The sequence below is a fragment of the Temnothorax longispinosus genome, chromosome 9 (genome assembly GCF_030848805.1).
Source record: "Temnothorax longispinosus isolate EJ_2023e chromosome 9, Tlon_JGU_v1, whole genome shotgun sequence".
In the NCBI taxonomy this organism is placed as follows: Eukaryota; Metazoa; Arthropoda; class Insecta; order Hymenoptera; family Formicidae; genus Temnothorax; species Temnothorax longispinosus.
This window is the reverse complement of record NC_092366.1, coordinates 18,116,582-18,137,244: the sequence shown is the minus strand read 5'-3', so window position 1 is coordinate 18,137,244 and position 20,663 is coordinate 18,116,582. Positions and strand designations below refer to the sequence as shown.

The 20,663-nt window shown below is 43.9% G+C and overlaps 2 protein-coding genes across 7 annotated transcripts in view; one reads left to right on the top strand and one right to left on the bottom strand.

Moving 5' to 3' along the window:
* LOC139819370 (uncharacterized) overlaps positions 1–20,663 on the bottom strand; it is a 368,184-nt gene that overhangs the window by 83,356 nt on the left and 264,165 nt on the right. For 2 of the 3 annotated variants that reach the window (XR_011733705.1, XM_071788651.1), the window contains one exon: positions 17,750–17,872. The exons of the other annotated variant lie outside the window; for it this stretch is intronic. Coding sequence is in view for 1 of the 2 variants with exons in the window: in XM_071788651.1 (XP_071644752.1) it covers positions 17,852–17,872 (21 nt within the window). In the remaining variant the exon portion in view is untranslated. Of the gene's footprint in view, positions 1–17,749; positions 17,873–20,663 lie in introns of those variants that run through there. 3 annotated transcript variants of the gene reach the window in all.
* Positions 1–20,663, top strand: part of LOC139819361 (synaptogenesis protein syg-1) — a 269,748-nt gene that overhangs the window by 56,111 nt on the left and 192,974 nt on the right. The gene's annotated exons all lie outside the window — the stretch shown is intronic.

Sequence of the window (20,663 nt, the reverse complement as noted above, 5' to 3'; positions counted from 1 at the left end):
CCCTCCGATGTGCGGCAAAGCGCGCACGCGACTCTCTTTGAAAAATCAAGAGTTCCGATCGGGCCCATACGTGCGGCTGGCTGATTCGTTAACGATCGAGGAGCTTTCCAATCAGCATGACAATAGGGCTTCGCTTGAAAGCCGCTTTCAAACGCATGATTCTCCACTGTCCTGCCCCGGGATCGTTCATTGTCGTGACGAATCTTCCAATCAAGTCCAAATTAAAGGTACGATGTATCGGTGGCCGGATAATTCTCTCGTCGACGTAATTTTTACATACGCACGTGTGTATAATATTATTCCTACGTATATCGATATTCACCGCCTCGGGAAAATTTTTTCTTCTCCGTAGGAAAGGAAAGTAAATCCGAAGGAAACGCACCGCGAAATAACCAGTCGGGCTAATATAGTGTTTGCGGTCGAGGCAGTTGCTGCCGGCTGGAGGAGCGATAAGTTTCGCGAGATATATGTCAACCGTCGTATGGCAATCGACATTGTTATATACGGCCAGTGAAATTCCGACGTGTAACAATATCGTCGACCGTACAAATTATCATCTCGCGGAATTGCCGGAGTGTCGAGTAAGAGAAATATCGAGAAATTGAAGTGTCTTCATATTTTTTCCCCCGCATATTTCCTGGTCAATTCACAATCAGATGCGACAAGTTGCTGGGAATTTCAAAAGTTGAGGGTAGTCTTATTCATGCATGCGACGAATGATCATTTAATAATGAAATTTTGCAGATTCCGTTTTTACAATTATAAATGTTAACATCCTTACGCTTCGGTAATATCTCAATTCTGATTTAATGCCTGTAGAGGAATTCGATGTACACAGGAACGATCAGCACACAGACCGAAGGACAGGCAGTGATATTGCGGACCTGTATGTAGGTGTTCATAGAGAACGACCGACGAGGACGGGAACGACAGGGTGGGTAACGTTACTGCCGGTGTCGGCGTTAATGCTAATGCTAATGCTAATGCTAATGTCAATGCTAATGGCGTCGATGTCGTTCGGCACAAGCCGCGATCCACGTTCGCGAATGGACTGGCCGACAGGCGCGTACTGCGTTCTCGTTCGTAATTGATTATCAACGATTTAATACTATCCCGATAAGCGAGTCAATCGAAGCCGCTTGTCTTCTTGTCGCCGCGTTTTCGAGCGGAAAGAATTTCGATTTGTTCCGTCGATTTGTCTACGTCGTGACAAAGAAAATAATCGACTCAGTTAAGAGGGCTTGAACTAAAACAATGAAAAAGTGTTTTTAAGTATTTTTTAAAAATCAATTTGTTATTTCTATACATATATCTTTGTCTCTTTATGTGTTAGAGTAGAGCTGGATCATATAAACAAATTTAATGTGCACCGTCCCTTCAGTAGACAATAAAATATAGAATAAATAAAAGTCGAAATAAAATAAGTACCATATAGAACAATTTTGCAAATCGTGTCAACTGAATTGAATTGAACATCAGCTTTGTTCGTCTCGAACGCTCCACACTTTCGAGGCGGGATCATGAAATTTACTCCCTTCCAATAAACACAATGCAAATAGCACGCGTGTTGGTATGTGAACGGGCAACACGTAACAACGAGATTTACGTGGCATAATAATTTGCCGTCATTGCGAATCAATGATAACATATTAACCATGGTCAGCGTTTATTAAATTTGGCCGATGTAATTTCGCGATAGTTCGCTATTTTCATTACCACAAGCGTCGCGCTTGGCGGTGGAGTAATAACGGCCAAGGCGGAGGCACGTCTTGGAACGTGGCGTGTTTAAAATAGGGAAAAAAGATCTGACGGCAGTGTCGAAGGTTTACGCGCGTAAGGCGGCACAAAGACGGGACAAAGACAACCAACGACGACGATGACGACGACGACGACGACGAAGTCGCCTTCGTCGTCGCCGACGTCAACTACCGCTACTACTACCACCATTATCGTCGTACATTTGCATAAACAGCCGCGACTCAATCTCTATGCTAATCGACTTGTCCGCGTCCGAAAAGTACCTACGTTAGGTACACTTATATGTACAATACACGTGCACAGGGTGTATACACACACACATATACATAAACATACGCAAGTTCGTGTATATACGTATATACACGCGGCTAACTACTAGCTCCGTCGGATTATTCGCATTGGAGTCGAGTGACACCTACGTCGCCGATTGGCTTTTAATTAATTGGCTTCGTCGTGCACCCACCGCCTTCTCAGGTCTACTCGCGGGCTCAGAGGGCGACGAGCGGGGTCGGTGGCGAAATCGATATGCAGCCTCGCGGACGTGCTTTCAGCGCGTTATTTCGATTAGCGTTCGATTAGCATTCTCTTCCGATTTTTCGTGCGGATATAGCCATCCTGTAATCGAGTTTTCCCCCCGCCCGCTTCGTACGCTCATCCTTGTTTATGAATAGAATTATATCGTATAACTGGAATAATAAAAAACCAGGAATTTTATTACCAAAATCGAATAACTGGATAGTTTCCGAGGAAATTGTCAATCACTCTTGCAATTTCTATTAATGTTATTTCTCGTACGGAAAATTTAAATGCATCCGGTTAAAAATTTAATCAACTAACTTCATTAAAGAGTCTCGATTGCAGAAGCAGAAATTTATTTTCAACTAATACGATGATAAATATCTGCTATAGATAGATATCTGTTATGAATCAGAACACCGATATTTGCTGTCATTTTTCTTTGAATAATAACGCTTTTAACTAACAATAAACGATAAAAGAGTTATCAACATCGGCCCTTGGTCAAACAAATCTGGACCGCTGTGTGTAGAACTAATCGGTGGTAGCCTTTGTCGCGGTCTCGACAACCCTTTTAACCCTTGATTCTCTCGTGGTCTCGCTTTCCGCGGGCATTCCGCCGTTTTCTTTGTCACGCAGCGCGTATTTGCTATTTGGCGAAGTTCACTCGTCCGCCTGTAAATTAGATCGGGATTGTATTGAAAACGACAAACAATCGCCGAGGTATACGTTGGGCGTTGTGTCACTTTCAACGTGGTCGCGCTATCGATAATTGACGGCGGATTTGCCGGCCATCGTGCGTTTCCACCACCGCGCTTTTGCTTCACCGCGAAACTAGCACGGTAATCGGCAACTTTGACGGTCAGCACGACGCGCCGCGAATATAGTGTTGATTTTCCCCGTCCCGACGTCGGCGGAAATGACGGACGTGGCCTCGCAGCAGGTTAAAGCAAATAATGCTAATAAATAATCGTTACGTTGCGGCCGGGCGGCCGCAAGAATAAGCAAAAACGGTTAGCGGGCCGAATATTGTTATTATCCGGTTCATACGTTTTAATGGATATTCGGTGAATCTGCGAATAATTGGGGCGTATTTCGTATCGTTTTTATTGCGCTGCGCGTTACGGTGTCGGGGCCAAAAGCGCGAAAATTAATACGCCGCATAAGTGAGACGGGAATGAAACTGCGTTCGCGCTTGTACGCGAGCCGCGAGGTGCCACGATATCAAATATTATTTGTGGAAGAACCGACGTGAAATTAACTTAATTCGCTTCGGCACATATTCGGGCGGAAAATCATATAGAGTTAATAGAGCGTTTTGAGAGGGAAAATCGGCATGGGCGTGTGACCGGTACGTTTACTGTTAACTTAGCGACAAGAATTGTTTGACATTGTAATAGGTACTATGGGAATTTAGCCCGCTGTTTATTTTATGCTCCTCTGTATTTTCTGTCTATTGAATTTTGGCGAAATTGTGTAACACTTGTACGGAACATTTATTTTGTCTTGAAATAACATTGGGGACGTCGACTTTTGATGTTTTATTTTTCACTGATGTTTTATTATTTGCGACACTGTGAAGAAAATCAAATAATAATTGTATCGACTATAGCACTTTAAACACTTATTCCCATTTGATGTTGAAGTGAAGATATGCGAGGAAATTTATATTAATTTCTGTTTGCTATGAATAAATTGCTTTTAACGCGTAAGCAAACAAAACTGGTCTACCATTTCGATTAGCAGCTTTTCGAAGATTTGTAAATATTGCATTGTATACCCATCGCCGACCTTCCCGCGAGAGGCAAATACATGTTAAATTATTATTGCGCCAATAATGCGTTATTACAATTGAATGGTGCGTAATAATTTAACATATATTCACCCCGACTGGCATACAACTGAAATTGTTTATAGGGCGGTGATACGATCGTTTATACTTTAGCTCTCGAAATAATTTTTTGATAGTTCGAATAAGCACATAAAAGTACCTATACACAATAACGCGTTTGCAACACAATTCAGCAAATTTTTAAAAAACTTCCGATTTAATTTTAAATTGGCTATATACTCGAATGTTAGCGACAGTTATTTTCACAAAATAACCACGCTTATATTTTAGCTGTCTAAATAATTTTTTGTTATTTGTGAGCACATATAAGAGCGTTTGCAATATACCTTCCTGAAATATTCAACGTTAACGTTCGTTTACGTTCAACATTAAATCGTTCACTCGGCATCAGCGGCAGGTAGTTTCCAAGTTCCGCGCGCACGTTAAAGTCTCATCGGCGCCAACGAGCCGTTAACCGAAAATAATTCCTCTCGCTCGTCACCATTTTTCGCGGCACCGATGGGAGCTTTATCGCCACGACAATAATTCCGTGTTAGCGAATTTATTGTTCGCCAAACCAAAAACGATCGGTTGAATCGACCGGTGTGCGCGAGCGGAAAGAGGTTTTACCTGGGCCTTCCCCGTGTTACCCCGTCGACGATTTTCGCAATTATCATTTTCCTCCCTTCAACGACGCATTTTTTCTTCTTTTGAAAAGGGTAAGAGAGAAGCCGCGCCGAGGAATCGTTTCATTAGAATATATTCAAATTACCGGCGGCGCGGAATCTCATCGTCGATTCGTCGGGGTGGCCCGCAATTATTTCTCAGGTAGCATTATCCCGGGCTCTATCCCTCCATTCTGCTGGATAAACCTGCTAGTCATCTACATTCCTTCTGCCCTTTCTCTCTCCCTCCTTCCATCTCTATCCTTTCCTTCCATATAGCTGCCCTTGTTCACTTCCTTACTATCCTCCGGTCTCGCTTTCCTTTATTTTTTTCCTTTCTGTGTCGCTTCGCTTTTCCATTTCCTCGACTTCCCTTTCTTATCCCTCTTTTCTTCCTTCCACGCCAAGTCGTTTCTCTGCTACCCCATTTGATTATTCCGTCATCGCTACGTAATCGCATAATAAAGCATCGGGCGAGTCGGCGCAATATTAAAGCGTCAGCACAAACTTCACGCGAGCGAGGATGATGAAGGGCGGCATACGACCCGAGCACGAGGAGGCACGCGGCGGCTGCAGTTTCTTCGAGCTCCGACTACAAACGGATACCTTATCCCGCTCTCGACGAAGAGGGTTCGAGCGCGATTGTTCGCGCGCGCGCGCACACAAGTGTATCCCTTTGCGCCGAGATCTCGAGAACATGAGTAATTCTTGCGTGAGATTTTACTGCGAGTTTCGAGTTACATAGCCCGGCGTAATGCCGGAGACGGTGGCACTTTAGAGTTTGAAACCGCATTTGAATCGCAAACCAGAAGACGCGAATCTGCCGCGTGGGGGAGATGGGGGAACGCGCGCGGGATCCAAACGGCTCCAGAATACAAGCGCTACAGCGCGGATATGTCTCATTAGGCGGACTGCGACAGCCCGCTCGTAATCGTCGCAAATACGCGTTGTCCCTCCGCGCTGACATCCTGACCGGTGTGCAAAAACAGGTGTGCGCCGACGGTGACGAACGACCGTTCAATTATTACTGCAACGTAACGTCGCGCGGCGCGGTTTTGCGTCGGTGGATAGTTTACCTTTACTTCGTTGATGATGTTTCATCGTGATGAATGGGGAACGATGAATACGCGAACGGCAGGGAGAAAAAAGGGAGCGACACGGGGAATATTCTCTTCCCGACGTGGACGGAACGCTCTTTTTTTTTTCGACGAGTGAATAACGTTATCTTTTGTAATTTGTGATATTCGTTACGCCGTTCCAGGCGGCGCCTTGTAATTCAAACAGGGGACTCGATTATCCCGCTATCGAGGCGTAATTGCGTAATAATGCATTGCAGTCGAGCATCGGTATTAAAACGTCAGCTTGGTCCCCGCACGCGACCGTACGTTATGCTGGAAGTTGGGGGGGGGGGAAGAGGAGTGAAAAGTGAGACGATAACGCGCTGTCGCGAGTGCAAAGTACTCGCGGCAAAAGCCGTCGAGTAACGCAGTTTTTTTTCTTTAGTTCGTCGATATCCGCCATTTATATTCGCTTTCGTTCGAATACTGCATATTTTTAATGGCGACCGTGTGTGTAGTTACGCGCATAGCCATGCTATATGCACATTAATCAATTTCGCAATATTTATCGTCATTCAAACAATGAAAGAAGACTATCGGAGATAAATGAGTAAATTTTTACGTGCGTTTGCCGAATTTAATCGACAAATATAGAGAGATAGCGTTGCAAAAAATATAAAAAAAAAACTCAGATTTACATGGATTATGCGGGCGAAAACATATGTCATATTTCCCGCGTGTCATAGTCTGTTTTTTTTTTTTTTTTGGAAACCCAGTCTCGTTTTAAAAGCATCAGATGCAAAACATCAAACGAGCGTTATTACCTCGTTCATCAATGTATGCATGATGAAAAATACCCGGGGCTATTGCGGGGTAAATTAAAGTTTTAAGAACAATAATAACTCTGTAGCTATGTATGTGACGAGTTTATCTTAAAACGTAGAAATAGATATCGCGTTTTTTGCGAATATTAATATTGAAAAGCCCTTAAAAATCGTTTTCAAATCAGCTTGTACGTTTCAAATCAGTTTGAATATTGAATCTACAACATTAAGCATAGGAATTTAACAATTATTCTGCGCGCGTGTGCAAGGAATTTAATATACAGCGCAGGAATCCAGTATTGACGCACGGAATTTTTCTCGAACGTGTCGTTGCAAAAGTACCCTATGCACGTGGAATCTCTGCTGGTGATTTGATCACTGGTGTATTACAAATACACTTAGGAAATCCAGCTCGACCGCTAGCACATTGTATTTTCTCTCTTCGTCAAGTATACGAGACGTATAGCCGCGTCCGTCTCCGAGACCTTCAAGCTATGAAATTGGATTTCCGAAACGCTTTGGCGTGGCTTGTTTCCGCGGCGAGGAAAGAGAAAACGGGACGTTCTGATAATCGGTGTATTTTCAAGATATTCGCGCTTATCGCAAGAGTCACATGCTACTTGTCCGTTTTTAGCAACACGAATAGACTTTTTTGCGATAATTGAGTTCCAAATCTGTGTATAGCGCTCGCTACTAATTCTTCACGCGAGAAACATTCTACGAGAAAGGATCTTCGCAGGTTGTACAAACTGGCGCTCATAGCTCTCCAATAGTAATCTCTCGCGAATCCGATGGTATTTCAATTTATCATTCGAGCCAGTGGCAATTCCGACCAGACAACGGCTCGTGAGTTAGCGTGTAATGCATCGGCTATAAATGCAATAACCCGGGGATCTCGTCTCGACCGGTGGATATGGATTGCTCGGAACTTGTTTACGCATCAAAATATTATTGTCGATCAAGCTTAATATTCCTCATTGAAACTGAAACGGGCGCGTATAAGCTACCGCCGTTCGCGAAGTTTCGATAAAGAAGAAACGACACCGTCCGCCGTTGCCTTCCGCGGGTGTATCACGCCGGGTGTGTCACCTCCTACTCTCTTACCCCGATCGGAGGTACCTTCTGAAATATGTATGTATCGCATTGCGGATTCGAGACTTCTCCGATCTTTCGTGACATATACGGCGACTGTAAACTAGGATTGACTCCGATATCGAAGAATAGGACGAGCGGTAAGCCAGGATTCGCGTTTTATATTTGATCGAGTTCTATGGCGGGATCTCCTGGCTACGGTCAATCCTTGGGAGCCCTTTGCCTCTATAAGGGGGAGGGCCCTCCGGCCATAATTCGACGGAGATCTTCCTGACGACGTTGACGGCTCCTTCGGGAATGTGAATGCTCGAGATAAATGGAAACTTGGACCGTCGAGGCCCGACGACGTCCCTTATGCTCGTTTCCAAGAACTCAAGGTCGTTGCATTGGCGCGTCCTCGAATAGGCGCTATTCATACAGCGGCTCCGAAGGGGTCTACGGGAGCACGTCGATAAAGAGAGACTCGCAACGCATAAAAAGTCATAATCCTCCACTAAAGAGAGTCTGCTAGCCAGGATGGAACGATCGACCTGACTATATTTCCGATGCTTTCACTTGGAAAAGTATATTCAGACGTCGTTGGAATATCTTTTTTTTAAATCACTCTTTAGAAGTGAAACTTTTGACTCCATTAAAGTCCATTTTATTTAAATATGTAATACTTAATGTCTGAAGAGATAGATCGTACAATGAGCCTGAAAGAATATATTTTTTAAAATAAGACGCCAATGATAGAGGATAATACATATTCTCATATATAAGACCGGCAAATTCAATTATTCGAATTTTCACCACTTTTTCTTCCATTTTTAACCGCACAGCGATCTTCATCGCTGATGCGGCAGTATATTATGGAAATAGGGATGTCGCAGCGCTTGCATTTTTATAAACTTGAACGCTTCTGTTCTTTCTCATAATGACGAAATTATAGACTTTCTTTGCGAAATAATGAGTGCATACTTAGCCATCACTTTCGCATCAGAGCGCTCAACTGTCGTGTTCCGTAATTCTAAATAACCTGCTGTATTAAACTTCAAAGAGTAAGAATCTTATGAGGAATAATTTTGTTCTTGTTTCTGCTTACACTACATCTTTGATACACCTAAATAGTGCTAGTTGTTTTTAAAATATTTTTTATATGATGAATCACCTCTATGTCTAATATTTTTGCGAGTAAAATTCATAAAATTGTTTCTGTATATAGGATGTTAGGTTTTTTCTGCATTATTTAATTTCTTTTCCTTTTGATAATGATTATAATAAAAATTTTTTTAATTGCACAGACATTTCTTATTATTTTATTATATCTTTTAATATCATATCATTTGTTATCTCTTTTAAATATCATATGTTTGTGTATTATTTGTTAAACAAAGATAATTAAAAAAATAGTTGCAAAATTTAGGAGCACGTAGCACTAAAAATAGAACAGCACAAAAATGTCCAATCGACGTAGGTCGCAAATCAATCCTGATGGAGATACAGCAATTTATTTTTATTTACGAAAACTGAAATTTTTAAAATATATGTAACTCCCTGCTACAAAATATGAAATTTTCATTGAAATGGTAGGTAGGTAGTATAAGTAGTATATCGAATATTATTTATAGAAAATTTAAATAAAAATCTGATATAAATACCGTAAAAGATGCCATAAATTAAAATATCTGAGCGCAATTCTGCACCTTTCAGAACCCGCAATCAAAGTCTTTCAATGAAAAATTGAAATGAAAGAGTTGAATTATGAAATAGACACCCCGAGAAATAATTGTTATCAGAAGCGGCCTAGTGATACAGATAAGCGTCGAGTCATACCGCGATGGCGAAGTGCGGTCTCGTTTCCGCCTGAGGAGAGGTCAGTTAATCCAGTTAGTCCGGTAGTTAGCGGCCGAATGGACAGAAGGGGAGAGTCATGGATAGTTAGGGAGAGTCGGCGAGAGCGCACGGGTAGCACGGTAGGAGAGTTAAAGGGCTACCTCGTCGCGGCGAAAGTTTCAGGACCGCTAGCAGGAATCCAATCGAGCCTTATTTATCGCCTTTCATCGCGGCGGTCGCTTCCTCTCTCCTCATCGTCAGTCCGCCGACAACTTTATCCCGCGGGAGAGGAGCCCGTGGACTTTCCCCGACTTGTCAACGGTCGGACGATGGCGCAAACGGGACGTTGGCAGTTTAAAAGTTTGCGTCATCGGCTCTCCTTTCTCGCGCTGTCGTGATTCATAGGACGGCGCGCGGAGGGGGGGGGGAGGGGACTTTTTGCCGTCCTCGGGGAATAAAATTTCACATTTCCCGAGAAGATGTCGCAATTTCGGATAAAAGACGCGATGACACGATTACTTATATTCTACGCTACATGATGACCTATTATTGACTTCTTACAGCAAACTTCTTTTGACAAAATTGGAAGAAGGAACTTGTTTGAAGCTTATGACTCACATCATTTTTCGCGATGTGCGAATCGTAGCTCTTGAATTAAATATATTATAAATTCATGCTGTAAAACTTTAACAGTCAACTGTATAATATTGATTGCTTGATGATTGCATTTAATTGGTATCGTTAATCAGTTATTTTTACGTTCGTGTTACCTTGCGCAAGAGAGAAATAATTGATGATGCAACATTACAGGTACATAGCTCGATGAAATATTCATGAAATAATGTAACACGTAACGGGGTGAAAATCACACCATCCATTTTTTTTTGTTATTAAAGTTATGATACGATATTCGATAATATCGTATTAAATCATTTACATATTAATATCTTCAAAGCTGCGTTCTAAAAGGCCAAGTTTTTTTCGAATTGTGACAATAGCTATCTAAGTAAGTACGCACGTGATTCGTTCGAGAATCCCCTTTTCGTCGCTCTCTTCTTTTATGTTCATCGTGAAGTAGAACAATCATGTCAATGAGAGACGAGAAAACAAGGGGACACGAAACGTTGGTCCTTAATAATCGTTAAAAGCTCTCGACAGGGTGGCACACTGAGTTTGTCTTCGCGGCACAATTCCCGTGGAGGGAAAAGATCTTTGCGAAATAGTACGGTCAACCGCGATAAATAATCTAATTACGCGGGCGTACCGTGAAATCCGTTTAAAGGCTTGCAAAGGGCTGAGAACACACGCTCGTAAACTATTCCGAAGAAAGTCTCGCCGCGAGACTCACCAAACGACGTACTCCGAATTAATTTCATCGCCGAAGTCTCTCCCACGCTTCGCAAATTTTCAAAGCATTTTTAAGAGTCTCGCCCTTCGCACAATAAGGGAAGCGGCGGTCTCAGGAAAGTAGTTTCCGACTCCAATTTGTGCGCGGTAGATCACGGGAACGGGCAAAGCTAGCGCGCAACGGTACATAGTTTAATAGAACTATGAGAACTATTGGAATGAGTTGATATAAAATATCTAATGGGCCGCTATGTGGAGAGAAAACTTATTCATTACTATTATCCATCTTGAAACAGTCATTTCTCATAAAACAATGTTCGTTTATCGCATAAAATTAGCGGAAATTCCAACGGGTTCGCTCTCAAGCGAGAGTTATCTTTAAGTTATGTATCTCCTTCTCTGTATATTTCTTACGGGATAAATAATTCTGTACAAGCCGAGAACACGCGGAGAGACGCACAAAAGCTCTTTATTTCAACGAATGGATCTTGACAGTAATGATCGTATAGTGTCTGACGCAACACTCATCCTGACAACCGATGCTTTTGCTCATTTGAACCTCTTGGACTAGAAAGAATGAGTGCAAAGAACCAAAGATGAGGGGGTCGCGCATGCAGATGCAGTCTCTGCGTCGACGAGAGTGCGCTCGAATAGCCACTTTTAATCTGACAGCTTTCGCTTGGGGTTCCGTGAGTTTGAGAAGCATGAAACGAAGTACTCTCAGCGTGGGAGCAATATGGATACGCAGGACGAACACGTAGGAAACAGATGGAGCAGGAGAGCACGGAAAATCGAAAGATACGCACTGAAAGAAACGCGTCGCGTTTCGCCGTCCGTTTTCGCGTCCGTTTTCGTTCCTTCTCGTAAACATAGTTACGAGAAGTACTACTTGCGTTTCATTTGTGCAATTTCATCTCACATGTTGAATCTCTCTCCACCGAATCGCGACTACATTTCGAAAGAATTAATGGTTTTTCCTGGACATACATTCTACTGTCCGTTGCATACGTCGGAAATATCCCGCATCACACGTACATATGCGTGCCGGCGAAAAAAAATATGGTAGTTTCCGAGACCGTGCGTATTAGGTTCGCGAAGGGAAGACGGGAGATTACATTGCTCGTAGCAGGTTGAAAAGTGTCCCGATTCTTCAATCCGGTATCGCGGCGACGCGACGGAAGGGATATGAATACTCACCGGCGAATGTGACAAAGGATTGGAAGAAAGGGGTTGCTCGCTCGCGCGCGCGCGCGAAAGGGAGACGTAGATGGTTGTCGGCGCCGGGGAGACGGGTCACTTTTTCTATCCGCCGTGAACAATCTTTCGCCCCCTTCTCCCCCGTTCCATTTACCTGCCATTTTTCTGGCGGACCTCGCCTCGAGTGCGCGCTCTCAACTCGACGCCGCCCGTAAATTCACCGGACAGACGGCTGCCTGGCGTTTCGCAGATTCTCCTTTTCACAATTCTTCCTGACGCGAGATGCGCGTCTCGCGCAACCATCGCCCAATGTATCGGCGGGGTCCACGGGTTTATGTGCACGGGATTTCCTTCTTCTAAATAGACTAGATGAAGAAATATACGTTACATCATATGTTCACAGAGAAAACGCGCGCACGCGTTCATTATCAACGAACCCTGTCAGTTTATTGGCAATCTCTTTTATTCCGGTGGACATGGAATATTTTGATATATTTGTTCCTTTTGATTTTGCTAACTAAATATTGGCCGGGCGAGAGCAAAGATAGAATTAATTAAAATCTCTCCGCATAGGGGGGACGCGGGTGAAACGTAGCGCTGCGGGATATTGTAGAAATTTCACATCTGGTTCGTATCCGATAGTCGATTCCGAGACTTCTTTTTTCCCTCCCTGCCTTTCCTTGCATTCATTTAATCGTGCGCGCATCTAAATTTACGTTGATTGTCGATACGAATCAATGCGAATAGAATTATCGAACTTCCATCATGCGTGAAGTTTATGAATTTCCTACTCGCGGCTCGAATACATATTCGCATATCAATGTTACCTTTTCGCGATACTCGGCGTCGCCGTCTGCGCTTCCGCGAAATCCGATGTTTTCGCATTCTCCGGCAATAACGCCGTTTGCGGTTTTTTTTTAATGCATTAGCATCGCGCCGTTTAATCTGAACGGCAATCGGGGATATCGACATCCGACGTTTTATATACGAGATTACGGCAAGGCGCGCGCGGTTGATTTATGAGTTAAAGAAAACGCCGGCGACTCGAGTGGCGCATAAATTTTCAGGGATTTGGCTGTTAATCTCGGTTTACTCGTTAATCCGACGTTACGAGCGTCCGGCTCCAAGTCAGAGAACAGAGGAAGCGTAACGCGCCGCTCGCGATACGAAGAGCGGACGCGAGATGAGCGTGGACACGGGGTGTAAAGTGCGCAAAGTTACTCGAGCCCTTCCACCCCCGCGAACAGCCCTACCGGCGCGCGCGGCTCGCACATCCTTCTGTCTCCGCCATTTTTCTCCTGCGGGATCTCTGCCTTGCAGAGAGCGCTCAGCGAGAGAGAAAAGGAAAAGGACAATGCGGATGGGGAGGAAAAAAAAAGGAACGAGAGATTGAAGCGGATGAGGGAAACGGGAGGCGCGAGGAGGCTCTTAGCCCCTTCGGACGTACGCCTGGCACGTGTCCTAGTGGCACGTGACAGCAGCCACCTGGGGAAATCCTGATGGTAAATGTTCCGAGAATATATAGTATACGGGTAGTTACCTCACGACCTACCTTATCTTCCCTCTCTCATCTGCTCTGCGACTCTTTATTTTTGTGAAGCCGGGATCAATGTAAGCGGACGAGACGTCTACTCTGCGCGCGAGTCACGTTAGGATAGAGCACCGCGAACGAATTAATTAGACGATCCGCGAGATATCGATCGCCAATTTTGTCAGAATGGTGTCCGTTTTTCCGAGCGAAGTTCGGCCTTTGACGGCAGCGTCGCTTGCGGGCGTTTCTCGATTTTCAATTATTTAGATTCCACATGACTCACAATGCTTTGAAAAATACAAATTTTATAGAGAAGTAAAGTGATGAAGTAAAATGTTGATTAAATGATAGTTTAATTAATATTACGCTTAAATCCGCTCTCACGTTCACTCACAGATAAAAAAGAATAGAATAGTTAACAAAAATGTGATCCGAGTAATGACATCTTATGTTAGAAATTTTTTGGGGGGGATTTAATACTTGCGATTAGCGGTTTCTAAAGTTTTTACCATTCTGCAAGTTGTCGCACATTTCCCGATAGGAGATTGCGACATGAAACGAGGGCGCCGATATGAAACGAGAATTTCGTCATGTATCTGGCCGGATGTTACGAAGCGTCGTTAAAGAGTTTCAAGCCCCATTCGTTTCATCCTCCTTCTCGTCGCTGCTCTTCGAGCCGCGCCCCCCGACACGGCTCTTTTTATACCTTTTATTATTTCTCGCGCTATATCGCGCCATTTCGGAGCGTTAATCCCGCCGGCAGCTCCCGGATCAAGAGCCGGTGGGGGCGCAAGAAAAAGGAAGCTTTATATCTGGCCGTCGCTATTACGCTGCAAAAACTTTTCTCATTTCGACTCCTCCGCCCGAGAATGTGAAATGTATCGCGACGTATGTCCGACCGAACCGTGAGAAGGATAAACATGGGACGCAACGCGAAACACTCGCGGGATACACAATCGCGCGACACACTTTCCAACATTCGCTATAACGATAAAATAATAAAAAGATTTATTGCGATCCGCGCGCACGTGCTTGAAATCCGCATTGGTCAGCCCGTCTTATTATATTCTCTTGCGAAGCCATCCACTATGCGAAGGTCATTTAGGCGCATTGTCCTATCGTGCATGATAACGTCTACGTACGCGGTCGACCGTGATGCCCGGAGACTCAACGGAGTATCCACGCTTACGTAAGTTTCGATTATCTGCATATTGCATTGGGAATTGAGGCATTAATCGCGTTCTCGCATAGTTGACCGGCTACGGTAAGCCGAGCGAATGATAAGCCAAGTGGGGACGCTTGAGCGAACAATGGCACGCAAATACTGGGACAGGACTAACGCCGAAGTAACAAGCAAAGAAATTAAGTAATCGACGAAGAGCCTCGGTGCATGGGCGAGAGACGGGAACGTGGATCCCGCGCGCGGAAATACGGGCGGGATTTCGCGCGGAATGAACTCCGAATTATGCGTCAGACAAATGCGCGGCCATGAAAACTAAAGTTTACTTTAAGCTTTGAGCCGGCGTTACACTTTCCGCCACTTACCACCCAGCTCCGTAATTTAGACTAGGCGAGGGCGGTGGCGGTATAGCGGTGGCATGGCACCTTCGAGATCGGGGATCGAGGGGGGTGGTGGTCGTAGCCGTTCGCAGCTGTGCCCCGGAGCTACCTTTCTGGCGGCGCACGTACTTCTTCCACCAAGATACACCTACCTACGCCCTACACCGTCGTCCGTACTATCTCGCCGTATCTCGGCGCACCTGCATTAACCGGCGAACCCGCAAGGGAGAGGAAACTCCGGGAAAGGCGTTTTCCTCGCCTTGCCTGCGGTCGGAAATTGCGGCGCGGCCGAAGCCAGCCGCGGCGATTGGTCAAACTTACCGGAAGTGGGAGCTCGCGCGCGGATGAGCCCGTTACACTATATCCCAGATACCGCACCGTGGGCTCTCTCTCTCTCTCTCTCTCTCCCTCTCTCTTTCTCTCTCTGATCCCTAAAACCAACTACCGCTCTAAACCGCCACGGCTACGTGAGAGAGTTTCTACAACTCGGTTTTGAGGACAGCTCGCGCGATCGCGTTACGTGTACGGACTCGTGTTTGCGACGAATAGATATAGATAACATCTGTCGTCCGTTCTGCGGAAAGCAATCACAATCGTGCCCGCGGGCAATCTGTTTCCCGTTTGCGTTCTAATCTGTTTTTCATCGCGGCCTTTTAATCGGCCGAAGCGAGATCGAACGCTCAGCTAAAGTTACGATATATCGTGAGAATAATTAAACAGCACAAGATCGTTGATACTGATGAATCAGCGCGAAAGTACAAGTGCGATAGATTAATGAGATTAATGAGATAGCATTATCTGAAATTTTTGACAAGAACAAAAGTTGCATTTTTACGCTTTTACGTAGCAATTACGCATTACGTCGCACGTATACGAGAAGAAGCCACTCATTAAAAATCGTCGTTTCTTGATCAGACCTAAGCAAAGAGCTTCCACTTCGTTGAGATGGTACCCAAGGAGCCGACGATCCTAATATCTGAGAATCTTGTGTCAACGTGACCCAAATACGCAGAGCTGCGAATGGGCCATTTCGGCGTTCCTGCGCAGACGTCGGAATTGTCGACATACCGTGTCTACCGGGCCGGGAAGGGCGGATACGGGGAATCGTGTGCTGTAACGTTGCTGTAATACAAGTCGCCAATTATGCCGGTGTCGCTGCCGACGAGTAACGCGCTACCGCCAGGAAATATCTCACGCGGGCGTGTCAAAGAAAATGAACGTTCGAGCATTCGTCAACATCGCGCTGCGATAAACTCATTGTTACACCGAAACAGAGGCTTCGCGTCGCAACTCGTATAATTGTCATGAGCATTACGGGATCTGTTTTTTTTTAGAGTTGCAAACGGTAATCGTATCGTAATCCTTATCTACGAGGTAATTAGTTATTTTGCCGACTAAGGAAATTAAAACTTTGTTAGATCCACACGTGCACAACGAATAATTGCCATAGATTGCCTGGTTATTAATATCAGTATGGCCGACCGACACGCGATCCCGATTTTTGGAAAGATTCGCTAGTGCCACTCCCACGGTAGCCGTGCACTTCGTTTCATTAATCATCCATTACATGAACTTTACGTAATATGAAACTGTCTTATCGGCCCTTAATCGATACCCGTCAGGCCTCAACCTGAATTTACTTTTGACATTGGTTAATGGATGTTGCATTCCGTCGCACGCGACAAAACATTAATTAATGCCAATTAAGCCGCGCGTTACTTACTGCTGGTCATCGTGCACTTTATCTTATCTTCTATGTGCTTGCCGTGCGAAATTACAACGTTGAACTTTTCCATTGTAATCATTTTATTTGCTACTTAATTTATTCGTAATTGCAATTTTGTCAAATTGAGTGAAATTGCTTAATTAATATTAACGAATACCAAGAATAATGCTGATTAATGAAAATTGACGTTCGTTCATTTTTTACCTCTCTTCTGAGTTTCCCATATCAAACTCGAGATCATAGATCAAAAAGAAGCGGGATTGGCAATTCGCGTGACTTGTCGAGCATCTTTACAATTACGTTTATGGTATGAAGCTTGAGGCGCGATGTCACGATAAAGTCGCGAATATAACCGAGTGGCTGGAGGGCTGACTGATATATTATTTAGAAATTTAAATGATAAAGTTAAATGTCGCTCATCGCAAAAGAAAATTTCTGTCTCGCGGTAGTACATTTTCCTTTCGGCCGAAATTGATTGCCGTGGAAATAGGATTTAACGCTATTGCCGAGGCAGCTCTGAAAAAAACTTGCTTATTCCGCGGCATATCAATGTATGCAATATCCGGAGGTGCGTTATTTTTGATACACCTGTCGATAATCTCATTACTCCAGCGTCATTAAATGCGGCTGTTTATCGGCTTTACTTCTTTTCTCGACATGCAAAAGCATCCGCATTGTTTGCCCGCTTTTATATTACGTGTTAGAATTGCAATAGATACAAGGATTTATAGATGAAAATAAAAGAGAGAATGTAAATGTAGACAGGCGGTGTAAAGACAAAGATTATGCAAATCGGGAACTTGCTTGTAAAGACTCACCATCACCACGGACTGCATAATAACCGGCGCATACATATATCGCTGCAAAATGTTTTTATATTTTGCTCTCCGTCTCTCTCTCCTCTCTTTCTCTCGCTCGTCTTCTCTTTCCGTCATGTTCCTCTCTTTCCGACCTGAAAATATTTCGGGTACTATTGTAGTATACGATTTTCACGCTGAATTCCCCTATTCTTCATAACGTCGCTGGTCAGTGATTGCATATATGATGCCGCATCGTATATGACAGCCGGCGGATGATGTGAGAAAGGGAGACTAAAAATATATCGAAAACACGAATCGAACGTGAGGGGAATAGGGCACCTTCCGCTCGCGGATAGGACGGTATGAAAGCTAGTGAAAGAGAAAAAGTAGACGATGACGGTAATATCTCTAGGATAATCCTTTGCTGAGGGATTGGGGTCAGGAATCTTTAATCTCGCACCGAAAAGAACTCAGCGGCCTCGAGCGCGCTGCGGAGAGCAAAGAGGAAGATTTCGCAAAATCGAAACCGCCGAAGAATCGGATAGCCGGCTCGCATATTTGCCGTAACGTGAATTTCTTGCGGGGTACGTAACGATCGGAATGTCCATTCTTTTTTTGCATACATCAAGCTTTACGCAATTTATTTATAATTAGTTTCTTAACATTAATGGTGGTAAAATGGCAATTAAAATTTTCTTATATCTACACTGACAAACAAACATGGTGATAAAACAGATAAATGCGAAACAGATAAATAGAAATAATGAACAAATAAATGAAAGATTACCTTAACGAACTTGAACCAATAGAAAAATACGGCAATTCTCTCGCTTTCGCAATGTACCGTTTAGAATTTCAAATCGCAGTTACTGCTCGATTAGCGGTGTTTTTATCGATAAATTACACCGGAATAACACTTCGAATAATGGAACGAGGTGCGGCGCTCTACGGTGGTAATAATCTCCTGGCGCATCTCTGCGGTCATTGGAAAAAAAGAAGAAAAAACGTTAAAAATGCAGAGAAGACAATAACTGGAACTAAAGATCGGCGCGATAGAGACGAAGAGGGAAGAGAGAAAGAGAGAGAAAGAGAGAGAGAGAGAGAGAGAGAGAGAGAGAGAAGGAGAGAAAGAGAAATCGAGAGCGAAGAAAGAACAAAGAGGGAGAGACAATCGCGAAAAATGGAATGGAATAGTAGCGGCAAATGTAAAGCCAGCCGCAAGCTGCCTCCTGATCTCTATCCCGACAAACTTTCATATTATCCGATCTCTCAACCAAATAATGAGAGGCGAGTGTGAGATTGCGAAAAGAAATTGCCGATGGGAATTTAGCCAGGCTCTTTTTTTGTCAACGAGCATAAGTTAATCTTTAAGTCAGCCTTTTCTGGTATACGGCGGGTGAATGGAATTGCGGGAGAAATTGGACTTTAAATTAAAAACTTTCTTATTGATTCACTTCCACTCGCTTGGGCTTACTCCACTAATCCACCTGGTCGCCAGGAAGCAGTTACTCTTATGACCAAGCGCTGTACTTTCCGCGGGGCGTGAAGTTTTAACTCTAATCCGATTCATCTTCCGGCTTTATCGAGCCGGCGTTGCTATAATCTGGTACTTTAGATGGATGATAAGGAACCTATTTAATCGTTATACGTTCTACCAATACTTACGATACTATTTTTTTTATGATAAACGCATATTAAAAACAATTATAAGTTATAAAGAAACAGAGAGAAAGAGAATAAAATAATTTTTATATGTTTTAATTAGCCTTAGCAATATAAAACTATTATATAATAAAAAAAAGTTTGCGTGTTAAATCGAACGTTAAAAATAGAAATATTAACGAACAATTAAGTAAAATGCGCGATATCCGATCATATTGTATTTCTGTATCATGCAGAAAATACCCGCTGTCATTAATCGTGATATACTGGTATAACGCCGCGGTGACCAATTAAGCGTTTATCTGTTCTTCTTTCCGCCGCGCCCGATAATAGTGCAACGTAAAACCTGCCAGCCCGACGCCATTCGTTCGTACAAATCGATCCCAAATGACCGCGCGTCGCACTTTTTCACAAACATTTTCGTCGTCGGCCGGTGCGCGGCAGATATTTAGACGACTGCTATGTTACTCTACGTGTTACTCCTCGGTGTACTCTATGTCAGGCGCTTTTGTCTCGTATACGCGCTAAAGTGGATTATGCATGGAAGAAATAGCGTCAATGTTATACCCAACCGCTGTGTACACGTGTGACGGCGGCGGCGGAGCGGTGTTCGCGACATTCATTTAACCGCATTTCTGCGGGACTGACTAAAGTGCCGTGCTTTCGTTACTGCGAGCCTTGTTTACAATAGACGCGGCAATCGCTTTTGCCGTCATACGCCCGTCCGACCGTTGACTAGACGGCAATATGATACGATATTAATAATACCTGGGCCCAAGAGCCGCGGCGCACGTTCATCTTGCCCGTTTGAGTAGAACAAGTGTGTGGCTGACGCGACGTGAGGCTATTTACCTCGCTTTTTGATCAGGAAGAATTTAAAACCGGTGTGTATATAATTCTCTTTAACAGAAAATTGGTAAAAATTTTTAAAAATGTTCGCTCTAAAGATATCAAAATGAATAATGTCAAAGTTGGTTGCAAGATGACTAATTAAATTTTAATTACAAACATTAGTTCAAGAAGCAAATTTCGTACTGGAAGATTTTCAAACTTTTTTTCTATTTTCTTATCACGGCATAAGTTTGATTCGCGACAGAGAATTAATAAGTAATGATATCGAGCGTGGAGAAAGATTCAATCGTGCGGATCGTGCAGCGCGTTCTATCAAACTGCCGCAATACCGCCGATGGAGATGAGGTAACTTTCACGATTCCCGAATTGATAGGAACAGAAAATCGTGCCTCGCGCCCATTCCAATTCGCACGCCCGCCGCGTGCGTTT